Below are 12555 nucleotides of genomic sequence, written 5' to 3'. Positions count from 1 at the left end.
TAAAAATTAAAGGAATAAAACTACAATACAATACAGTTCACTATATACATGCTGACATACTCATAAGATCAGGCCCGTCTGATTTTGCTCAATGTATGTTTGTAATTTTCTGCCACTAGAGGTCTCTCAGTCAAAATAATAACAAAAGATGGTGCAATGCCGTCATTGCAGTCAGCTTCTCCCGATAAGGATTCCTTCAGTGTTTATCATTCCGGAGGTTTTTATCCGATGACTAAAACCCTTCATCCGGATAAAATAGAGCGTTAAAACTCAACAAGAGCTAAAAGGTTTATCGTAAAAAATGTGGTTTAAAACTGTATAAAATGTCAATTTATGACAGCTTCTGGCAGACAACTACAATGCTTGCACAAAGGGGATATGATGTCATCGATGGGTGGTTTTTAGACATTTTAGTGGTGAAAAGTTATACATACTACCTTTAGAAGGTTGACGAGACGTGAGCATCTTCACAGACCTTCCTCTTCTCATCATTGACACCTCCGAGACTGACATGGACTATTGGAACGGATATCAATCCCCCAAAGTTTTGGAAGTAGAAACACCTTTTGGTGTAATATAATCAGTGTTGTTTTTTGCATTTGTTCTGAAACTTTTCCTGTCTGGAGTGCACCTCTTCAAACTCCATTATACTCCAGAAACTGGAGAACCAGGGGGACCTCCACACTGTTGAATACAAATTACCTCACTGCCCTGTATACAAACCACTTACGGCGTCCATATTTCAGAGAAAGCATCTGAGAACAGCTCCAGACCTTTCTCTGCATCTGCATCCATCAACCAAATCTCATCAGTTCCATCCACCCACCCAGTTTGGCTGCTTAGCGTGTCTGGGTCAAAGCGGCAGCTAGACTAGCATACAGCCCAGACATTCTTTTCTTCAGCTACTTAGGCATTCGTCAACCAGATGGGATGTATCCTGTAGCCTAATCCCTCCAGCTTGTTCTGGGTGGGCCCCAGGGACTCCTCTAAATTGGATTTGCCTGGACTTGTTTTCCTCTGCAAGGATGAGGTGGGGACCTCCATCAGATGCCTAACCACTTTTAACGTGAAGGAGCAGCTGTTCTACTCTGGGTTCCTCGCCCTGCTCCCAACCCTATCTGTAATGGTACGTGTCCGTAAAGGCGTTTACTTCACCAAAGGGATCGCCACGCTTCCCAGCATTGCACGCTAGGGGTATCTCCACTAGCAGTTTCTCTTATAGCCGAGACACACACACCAGACGGCCGACCGTCGACTGAAAAGCAAGTCGAGATGATCAGTCGGGTCCCCGAGGTCCAAAAAACTGCCTCGGGACACACTGAGGTGACACCGACATGAGAAACGTAATAGATCTCCATAGCAGCAGGCGGCGCTACTCTGTATTGTTGCCCAAGAAATGAAAACCGACAGCTGATTGGACAAACGCGTCACATGGGTTTGTTTTCTCTGGAAATTCAAAGCCAGACTGTCATGGCGGCTCGTTCAGAAGACGATCTCATATTGTACTAAAATAGTTCACTGAAATATGTTTCTGAAAACATTTTAAGCGAGAAATAGGCCGTGCAGTTGCTGAATCTGTCTTCATTTCAGCTCAACAAAGGTCAGTTTAAAAGATTTTCGTCAGATTTTTGAGAGACTCTAGTCACGCTCATTCCGCTCGCCATTTCCGGGTGAGTCCCGACTGCCCTGCCTCCGACTGAACATGTCAGGTCGGCCAAAATGAACGCCGACAGCCCCTCAGACGGATGACGGCACGAGACACACCGAACAGACTCGAGTCACCAACCTCGCCAGACTGTCCAACAGCTGATTATCGGCCTGGTGTGTCCCGGCCTTTAATGACCACTGACAAGCAAAGAAAACAGGCTCCTACAACCCCGATGGCTGCACCTGATTGGGCGAACGCTTTACCTTGGGCTTTCTGATTTCTAAACAGACCAACATGGTGGCTCGTTCGGAAAACTTTCTCTCATTGTACAAAAACAGTTCACCGAAATGGGTTTCTCAAAACATTTTATATGAGAAATAGCCCATGTTGTTGCTGAATCTGTCTTCATTTTACATCGACCACAGTAAGTTTGAAAGAGTTTTGGGAGTTTTTGACAGGAGGCGAGTTGAGCTGGACGCTCCTTATTTGCATAAAGTAGCCTAGATTCAACTTTATGGGAACGAGGAGCGGGCAACTCAGCACCCTGCTTCTCCATAGTCACTGCAACACTACCAGAATGCATTGCACGGCTGCTCACATAGAGATGAATGGGAAGCACTAGGGGAAGAGCCTCTTTTAAAATTGAAACTATATATTTTTGAGGTGTTTTTCGTTACCATCTCCAGTAGGAACCAATGGAGCTCTGTACCAACTCCATAAGCAAGTAAGGAAGTCAGAAATAATGTAAAGTACTTACACATTGTTGATTTTGGTGTTTTTTGATGGGATACTTTTTACAAAAACAAATATAGAATAATACCAGGCTGACCCTTTAAGAATATAAATCACGTTTGGAAAGGGAGACCTTTAGTTAATCAGGTACCTTATTTGAAAATATCTAAATAAATGAGGAAGGAAGGTCATATTTTGGTTCCAGTTAAGTTGTTAAAGTTCCATCTTCAGTTAAATGTGATATGTGAGTTCTCCTCTAGCATGCGTCTTGCACCTTTGAAAGAAGCTTTTTGCCGTCAGGAGTAGGGCTGGGCAATATATCGATATTATATCGATTTCGATATATGGGACTAGATATCGTCTTACATTTTGGACATCGTAATATCGCGATATGACACGTGTTGTCTTTTCCTGGTTTTAAAGGCTGCATTACAGTAAAGTTATATCATTTTCTGAACTTACCAGACTGTTGTAACTGTTCTATTATCTGCCTTTACCCACTTAAGTCATTATAGTCACATTACTGATGATCATTTATCTAAAATCTCATTGTGTGAATATTTTGTGAAAACACCAGTAGTCAACCCTACAATATCACCGCAATATCGATATCGATGGATTTGGTCAAGAATATTGTGATATCTGATTTATTTCATATTGCCCAGCTCTACATCAGGGTCTAAAAGGAGAGTCATTCTCAGCTTACATATCATATCTGAACACTGCTGATATCACTGATTGGTTTCAGGGAGTCTTTAACTTCAAAATAAGGCGAATGCCTTCAATGAAATAAAAAACACATTCAATGATTCACTTATTTCCCATTAACACTTTTAATTCCCTGACTTTCTTTTGCACAAAAAAACGTTGGTGGCTATCATGGTGTTTGACCTAAAATACAGTTCTAGGCAATAATCAGGCAGTTGAGAAGGGTCAGTAAAAAAAACAAGACCAATACAGACCACTGATTTTACAGTTTTTTTGTTTTTGTTGTGTGTGTGTGTGTGTGTGTGTGTGTGTTGTGTAGTGTGTGTGTGTGTGTGTTTTTTTGTGTGTGTTTGTGTGTGTGTGTGTGTGTGTGTGTGTGTGTGTGTGTGTGTCTGAAGTTATTGGCTGAGCCCAGGGGTCACAGTTGTGTGAATTGCTATTCTCCATATGTGACAGCTGTGATTTCCTTTCCCTCTCGCACGTCCATCTCGCTCCCTCACGTTCTTTGTCCCACTGATGGCTTTTTGACGGAGCTGTGTTAAATTTAGATGAGATATTTTTAGCATTCCTTCTCTGTGTAGCTTCACAAAGCTTTCATCTCTTACTCGTCAGCTGCAAAACAAAGATAAAACCCGTCCGTATCATTGATTTTTTATTGCAACATCGTTACTTTACAACTCAACTCCATATACGATACAGGTTAGAAAAAACATTGCTATCCCCCACCCCCTCTTCCGCACGTGTAACTTTATAACAATTTCGATCTTTAATTTCCCCTCAAACACATCGTGACCATATGTTCCATCAGAGAGGCAGCTTTGGCCTTTATACAAGCGGTACGGAGTTGTTGTGGAGGCAGAAAAATATCTCATTATCTGAGTTAAATGTAACTGGACAGAGTTAAAAAAAAAGGGTACAAGTAGCAAAGTGACTTGGCAAGGAATAAGCTCAGTCCATGTTAGTCAGTCCAGAAGCAGCCCTGACAAAAGCCCGAAGATGGATGGCTCCATGAATGTTGCATTCTACCGGAAATTACAGAAAGTGCTTTATTCAAGAAGCCGGAATATTGGGTACACACACAATACTTGTTAGTAGGATCAATTCATTGCTGTTTTCGGTGTTTTTAATGAAATTTGAAGACAATTGGAAATAAATGCACTGATAATAACTGCCATAGCCTTGGATGTGGGTTTTTATGCCCTGGCTCAGGGACAGACGGCAGGAAGCACTCACACTGATGCCGTGTCCCCGTGTTCTGTTCCTGTTAGCACTGGACGCCCAGGAGCAAGAGCTATGGATGACTCAGCTCCAGCTGTGTTCCCGACGCCACTCTGACAGCAGCGCCAAGGTACACACACACCCACACACACACACACACACACACACACACACACACACATAGTGGGTTTCAATCTCTTTGTGGGGACCCGTCATTGACATAATGCATTCCCTAGCCCCTTACCCTCACAATAAAATGTCTAATCTTGACCCTTACCCTAACCTTAACCATCACAACTAAATGCCTAACCTTAACCCTTACCCTCACACTAACCATAACCTAATTCTATCCCTAATCCTAAAACCAAGTCTTAACCATCAAACACCCATTTAAACTTGTGGGGTCCATTATTTTGGCCCCACAAAGCTGTCTGGACCCCACAAGTATACTGGACTCCCGGTTTTTGGACCCCACGAATATAGTTAAACAAGAACACACACACACACACACACACTAACTAACTAACTAACTAACTAACTAACTGTGACATATGATGTGTGTATATGCCCCCAAAGAGAGACTCCAAAATGCAGAGTAAAGGTGAGCACCTTGTGACTGTTTGACCGTATACATCAATCTTTCCCTATCGATCCGGCTCTCTTCTCTGCCTCCTTATTGGATTACAGCTATTCCAAATGTACAGAGAAGTGTACATTTGGCCAGTTAGACAGGTCTGGTTTCTGGACATAATGGAGCCCAACTATATTTCCACTCACTATATGTTCCAGTCCAGCTGCTCATTACCGCAAAGGTAATCTTATTCAGCATTTCAGTGCTGCTTCCCTCCTCTGTTCTCACACAGCGGGTGATGTCACTAATGGCTTGTGCTCCCTGCCACCATGTTGAACTTTGAGGTACATTAAAGGTAATACCTCTGGGTTATGATGTGTGCTGTGACATTAAAAGATTAGAGCATTTTGTCTCTTCGAAATGGACAAACTACAGAAACACAAGCCGTGCACGTTGATGCTGTTAGTTTGTTTTCTGACTAAACCAAACCACCCATTTCCCCCCCTGACTCCATATCACTGCTAAAAGCCTCCAAACAGCAGCATCTATTCAGTCCTTTTCAAACACAGCAAATCCAAGAGCCTAATACCTTCTGCACATGGTCAGTTTAAAATGCTCCAGCATGGGCTTGCATCTGAATTTGTCATGTCTATTAATTCTTTACCTTCAGAAATATGAATTTTCCAATGTACAACATTTTCCTGTTGCTGTCATACATTTGACAGATTGGTATGTTTGGAAATGACAGGGCCTTTAACTTAACATCGGACTGCTTAGCTTCAGTTCAGAACGGATACAGCTAAACTGGAACTTACAGGGGTTTGAAACCCAGCTGGACCCGATTGCATTGTCAAAGCGAGCACAGGTTCAGCTGAACAGCAGCTGAACCTGAGGGCTGTACTACGAAGCGAGATTGGTGGCATAGCGAGGTATGTTGAGCCTAATTGCCAGAGCCTGGCTAGATCCATGGCAAATTCTGCTGCACACATAACCTTAAAACAAAGTGGACGATAAAGTTTATCTTATCTAATCTTATCTTAAAGGTCCCATGGCATGAACATTTCACTTTATGAGGTTTTTTAACATTAATATGAGTTCCCCCAGCCTGCCTATGGTCCCCCAGTGGGGAAAGCTACAGACACAGAAATGGCACATCCTAAGGAAAGCTCATTGTGGGACTGGCTCTAGAGGCTGAATTTCGGGAAAGAGACTTCAGATACAGTATTAGTGGACCGCTAAGACCTACGGTATATAAAAGAGACTTCAGATACAGTATTAGGGGACCACTAAGGCCTATATAAAAGAGACTTCAGATACAGTATTAGGGGACCACTAAGGCCTATATAAAAGAGACTTCAGATACAGTATTAGGGGACCACTAAGGCCTATATAAAAGAGACTTCAGATACAGTATTAGGGGACCACTAAGGCCTAAAAGAGACTTCAGATACTGTATTAGGGGACCAGTAAGGTCTATATAAAAGAGACTTCAGATACAGTATTAGGGGACCACTGAGGCCTATATAAAAGAGACTTCATATACAGTATTAGGGGACCACTGAGGCCTATATAAAAGAGACTTCAGATACAGTATTAGGGGACCACTAAGGTCTATATAAAGAGACTTCAGATACAGTATTAGGGACCACTGAGGCCTATATAAAGAACTTCAATACAGTTTAGGGAACCTGAGGCCTATATAAAAGAATCCTACATATTAGGACCACTAATTATATAAAAGAACTTCAGATAATATAGGGACCACTAAGGCCTTATAGACTTCAGATACAGTATTAGGGGACCACTGAGGCCTATATAAGACTTCAGATACAGTATTAGGGAACCACTGAGGCCTATATAAAAGAGACTTCAGATACAGTATAGGGGACCACTGAGGCATATAAAAGAGACTTCAGATACAGTATTAGGGGACCACTAGGCCTATATAAAAGAGACTTCAGATACAGTATTAGGGGACCACTAGGCTATATAAAAGAGACTTCAGATACAGTATAGGACATGAGGCTATGTAAAAGAGACTCAGATAATTTAGGACTGAGGCCTATATAAAAGAGACTTCAGATACAGTATAGGGACCACTGAGGCCTATATAAAGAGACTTCAGATACGTATTAGGTATTAAACAGATAAGTATAATAGTAATAAAGAGATTAGATAGTATAGACACTGAGGTATAGAGTTCAGATAAGTATTAGGGATAAATAAACTCAGATAGTATAGGAACTAGGATATAAAGAGACTTCAGATAGATGCACAAGTATAAAAGAGATTCAGATACAGTATTAGGGGACACTAAGGTATATAAAAGATTCAGATAAGTATAGGGATATAAGTAGTTTTTATAATAGAGACCAGCATCCAAATAGCAGCATGTCATGGGAACTTTAATAATGACAGCAGGAGTTGAAGTATATTGCATCTGAGGCTGGTTGTGTTTGCATGATTTGAAGTGTGATAGCGTTGTGTCTTGTAATAGCTCTTCTCTCGCTATTTCATCAGAAAGTGCTGCTGACTCACCGTCCCCTGAGAGAGCTACACACGTGTGCGTGAAGCACGATCTGTCAGCATGTGTGAGAGCGTCTGAGTGAGGGATAGGGAATGCATTGGAAGACACACTGAGACCTCTTTATATATCTTTATGTATACTTGCTTGCAAGAGATGTTAAAACACTTGACCACATGACCTTATATTACTTTTCCTGATAACCTTGTGTGAATAACATGACCGTTAATAATGTTACATTGTTACAGAGCTGCCAAACCTCTTTTATTTTGGTATTAGGACTTATTGATCCGTGGCTTATAGGGAACCCTTGTTCTTAAAGGGATTCAAAGATTGGAACCCTGACTCCTCCAAATAAAAGGGAAATGTTGCTGCTTGGCTTATCACTCCACAAACTAACCTACAGAATATAATCAGCTGATTCTGCAGCTCCCCTCGGCTTTACAGAGCGTTTGGACCTTTAGGTTATTGTTTATCTGTGCGACCCGCAACTTTATTGTTCTGGTTCCCTCTCATTGCTCTCACAGTCTGACTGCAGATCAGAGGTATTCATATTCTAGGAAAGGGATAAAGACAGAGGAAATAGTTGTAGTCCCTGCTGGATATGTGGTGCGTATGTGGCAGACATTGATCACAGCTCGTCTCACACACTCATTAACCACGCTGAGATGTGCACGGGCGGAGATGTGCCCGTGGCTCTGCTCTGTGGGAACAGTGTCAGGAGTAATTACCTCCTGGGGTCACAGAGAAAAGCTCATCATCTCTCTTTCACAGACTAGCCCTTTCCCTCTGTGCCTTTCTTCCTTTGATCTCCCTTTCTTCGTCATCCAGAAGAAAAGTCAAACATTCTCACACTGTCCTCTTTTTCACAGTTTTACTCTGATCTTCCTCTCTTCCCTCTTTTATCACCCTTCAACTACCTTTCTCCCTCCATTCAAATTCGCCCTGCCTACGTACTTTAATCTCTATCTCCTCCCAACCAGGGCTGGTAGTCTAAAGCTCCTTAAAGCCGAAACGTGACAATACAGCTGTATGCTGATACCTCGCCAGAATCATGCAGCATATATGTTGTGGCAATTGCTAAACGTGGTCAAACTTCAGCAGCAGTAAGAGAAAACGTAGTCTTTATCGACGTTTCATTGCCGGGATTGTTCAGGTGCCGCCAGAAATTCCACCGGATGTCCCTCATTTCACCCGGATGTCACCTTCCTCTGTCTTTGTGTTGGCGTTCTAAACTCCGGTGGATTTCTGAGGACTATGGTTAACTGCTCCTCAGATCTCTGCAGGGTAAATCCAGACAGCTAGCTAGACTATCTCTCCAATCTGAGTTTTCTCTCGCACGACTAAAACAACCTTTGAACATACACATTTTCCACCAAAACAAGTTCCTTCCTGAGACTATTTAGCAAAGGCACCGTGGCTCCGTCCGGCGCTTAGCGCTGCCCAATACGATTGTGATTGGTTTAAAGAAATGCCAATAAACCAGACCACATTTTTCTCCCATCCAGGAATGCCGTGTGGACTAGCCAGACCTTCCTCCGTAGCACTGCGGAGGAAGGTCTGGATGCTGCGGTCACCTTCATTAGCAATAATTAATGTCTGTCTGTGTGTAGGTGATGATCCAGGCTGAAGGGCAGCAGAAGAACCTGGTCAACTCTGTTGAGTCCCTGTCCCCCCGAGGTGGACCCCTCTCTTCTCTGGATGAGGTAACATGTCAAGTAGTGTGTATACAGCGCAGATAAGTCAATGAATGCCAAGCACACTGCGATAATCCATATTTATCAAACTAAGATTCGGTTGTGTTCACAGCTGGTTGATCCAAACTGTGCTACTGGACGTTCTGTTTGCCTTTTGTAACTCTTACGACAGTACAGCATATACAACTGCTTACTTTAGTGGCATTTTATTCAACAGGTTACTATTTGATCTATTGTCTGCTCTGTCTAACTACATCTCTCTCTGTTTGCGTCATGGAATTAGCACCAGTCAATGCTTTAGCTGACTTTAGTGTAGAGATGGATTGTATGAAGTCAGACAGTGATCAGTGAGGCATTAAAAAAGTCAACCGTGGAACCAGATGAGCACACCTGTATCACTGCTCATTGTACAGGTAAACTAAGTGCATGTAGAACCTGAAGTTAAACCTGGAGGTCAGTGTCTAAACAGTGATGAGTGCTAAAAGACAGTTTGGGTTGTAAGTTAAACGTTGGCCTCGTTTGGCTAACCTTTGGATCTGTTAACAATATGTCTGACTGTCTGAATGTTCCTTAGCCCTTTTTGTTTGAGTCGCCGTGTTCCGAGATGTCAGCTATAACTCTGAGGAGTATTATCAGAAACAATATAGCTATGAATATACAGCTCTGAAAATAAAACCCATCTCATAATGTAACACAGTTCTTTAACGGCTCCTCTTTGAACCAGCACCTGGCTTAAGCCAAAACGAGCAATTTCCAAGGAGATAAGAGTGCGAGAGTGCACTAGTTGATGTGCTATGCTGCATGAATGCCCTGGGGGATCAGCGTTAACACTATTTCAGGCACAATCATTTGCCTGCTCACTCTTCTTTCTAACTTTTGGGTAGAATAATCTCTAAGGATTCCCTAGCTGCTGTTTTTCACCTGGCAGTGGGGGTTTTACCATGAGTATGTAAATCTCTCTGCTCTGTCCAGGCGTCATGACAAACCACTTGAAGTTATTAGTGCACAGGTGACAGTGCCATTAAATCCACCAATAGTTCAATGCTACACCTAGCCAAGCCAGGATCTTATGAGCACTAAGTGATGTGTGGTGTTTAAGAAGAACTTTTTGTCTTCAGCCACCTAGGCACACAACAGTCTTAGCTTTTTAAAGGTCCCATATTCTGCTTATTTTCAGGTTCATACTAGAATTTTGGGATTCTACTCAAACATGTTTACATGCTTTAATGTTCAAAAAACACATTATTAATTTTTCATACTGTCAGTCTGAATACACCTGAATATACCTCTGTCTGAAACGCTCCGTTTTAGCACCTGTCTCTTTAAGACCCCCTCCTGAAAAAGCCCAGTCTGCTCTGATTGGTCATTGTTTCAGGGTCTTCTGCATCTGCGCTCTTGGAGTCTCTAAATCTGTATGTCACTGTAGCGGCATGTTCTACCTATATAAAGTATAGTTGTGATATCACAACATACGGAAGCCCTGACGGCTCTTTAAAAGGCACAGTATCTGAATACGGGCTGTGTGCAGTTCTCTGTGGATTGAGCGTTTTGATACTTTCATAGTATTTATATTCACCTCAACCTACTTTATAATAAAAAAGAGGTGGAAATCTCACCTTTTTTACTGTGTGTCAAACTGGAAGCATCTTCTTCTGCTAACCTTCTTTTATTTATTTCTTTCTTTCCTTTTCCTATTGACCAAGGACCTTCTCCTTTTAAAGGCCACGTCTGCAGCCACTTTGAGCTGCCTGGGGGAGTGTCTCAGTATGCTGCAGCACAATGTTGTCCAGGCTCTCAACCAAAACCAGAACCAGAACCACACCCCTAGTCCCAGCCTCCCCCACAGCTCAGCTGGTCTGAATCAGGCAGCTCCCACAGACAGAGTCCGGCCGTGGAGCCAGCGCTGCAGCTCCAGTGTGAACCAGATGGAGCCTGGGGGCCTCCGGTCCAGCAGCCAGAGCCCGACTCACAGCTTCAGTGAGAGCCAGAGTCCCAAAGACAGCAGCTACAGTGGACGACCAGGAAGTGGCCACAACCACATCCACAGTCAGAGTCAAGGCCGCGAACATGCAGGTGAGTTGAGTGATGAAATCAAATTTGAATAATCAGTGGAGGAAAGGATAGTTTTTTTTTTTTTTTTGGCTCTTTGACATGTGATCTCTTTCTGGATACACTATCTGAATCAAGAAGATGTAAATGCAGAACGCTGTGCGAATGCAAGCAGATCGTCTGGAACCACTTGTGGAGGTGGTCTGGCTCGCAGTGTCGTATCTCAGTTTAGTGTAATGACGTGCACCACGAGAGCTACCGCAGTCGCCTCTTTACACGGGAACATTATGCAGCGGCCATTTAGCAGGAGAGGGATCGCTCGGCAATGCAAGACGAGGTTCACGTGTGTGATGGCCATGGCTGAGCTAGCACTGGTGCTAACGCGCTTCTCCACTGGCTCTCATAGTCTTCTTAGAGTAAGGTCATCCTCGTAAGCAAGACGATTGGAAAGTACCGAATGGCTGTCTCCATCTGCCACGTGACTCACCTCGCATATCATAGTGGTACCTCCGTATCTCACATCACATCCCTTCACCCTTTGTTAACGAATCAGCTCAGTCTGCTTAATTAATAAAAAAAGAAAGGCCCATGATCAGATGTGGACCAGCTGTCATCACTCTAACAGTTCTGGCATTTATGGAATGATGATTTTAGAGAGGTATATTGTAGGGGATTAGATCATTTAAACACTGTGGGTATAGCAAGACAACATAGTACAGCCACCTACCTACAGTACACCTACATATACAGTGCATTCAACACGTGCTCATACCTAAACAACATTATAGGTCGATTTCCGAAGACTCACGAAACTATATGACATACGAGGTTCTATTTATTGCTGCACGTAGCGGTTAAATCATATGATTGTTCTATACAGGCACATTTTTAAACACGTAGTAAGCGCTGCGAGACAAAAAGACGTAGTTACGGTAAATAAATCATCAGGGATGGGCTAAAAAATGTAACTTCTGGCTTTGGGGTGGCAATAGCTCAGTCCGTAGGGACTTGGCGTGGGAACCGGAGGATCGCTGCTTCAAGTCCCATTACAGACTAAGTACGGAGTGTGGATTGGTAGCTGGAGAGGTGCTGAGCAAGTCACCGAACCCCCCAACTGCTCGGGGTGCCTGTCCATCGGATTTGTAATTTGGGCCTGTGTGTAATAACTGTAACAGAATGAGAAAAAAATAGAATTTCTCCTCACAGGATCAAGTATGTCTTCTTCTTAAAACTCGGTTAATAAAAAAAAAAAGTGACAGTTGACTTCACACAGGAAATGGACCCTGGTATCCTGGGTGAAGGTCCGGTGTTTATTTGAACCATCCACCACCCCAACCTTACGTGGAATTTGGCCCTCTTACATTTCATCACCTCACTTCCTCGTTTGCTCTCCCGATAATTACTACAG

At 43.0% G+C, this 12555-nt stretch overlaps 1 protein-coding gene across 1 annotated transcript in view; it reads left to right on the top strand.

The window, feature by feature from the left end:
- Positions 1-12555, top strand: part of LOC120562929 (oxysterol-binding protein-related protein 10-like) — a 57670-nt gene that overhangs the window by 7745 nt on the left and 37370 nt on the right. Inside the window, exons 3-5 of the mRNA XM_039806877.1 lie at positions 4357-4436; positions 9015-9107; positions 10802-11171. Of these exons, the coding sequence (XP_039662811.1) occupies positions 4357-4436; positions 9015-9107; positions 10802-11171 (543 nt within the window). The remainder of the gene's footprint in view (positions 1-4356; positions 4437-9014; positions 9108-10801; positions 11172-12555) is intronic.

This window comes from Perca fluviatilis, chromosome 7, assembly GCF_010015445.1.
Source record: "Perca fluviatilis chromosome 7, GENO_Pfluv_1.0, whole genome shotgun sequence".
Lineage (NCBI taxonomy): Eukaryota > Metazoa > Chordata > Actinopteri > Perciformes > Percidae > Perca > Perca fluviatilis.
The sequence above is the reverse complement of the archived record's forward strand: the minus strand, read 5'-3'. Positions and strand labels throughout refer to the sequence as shown.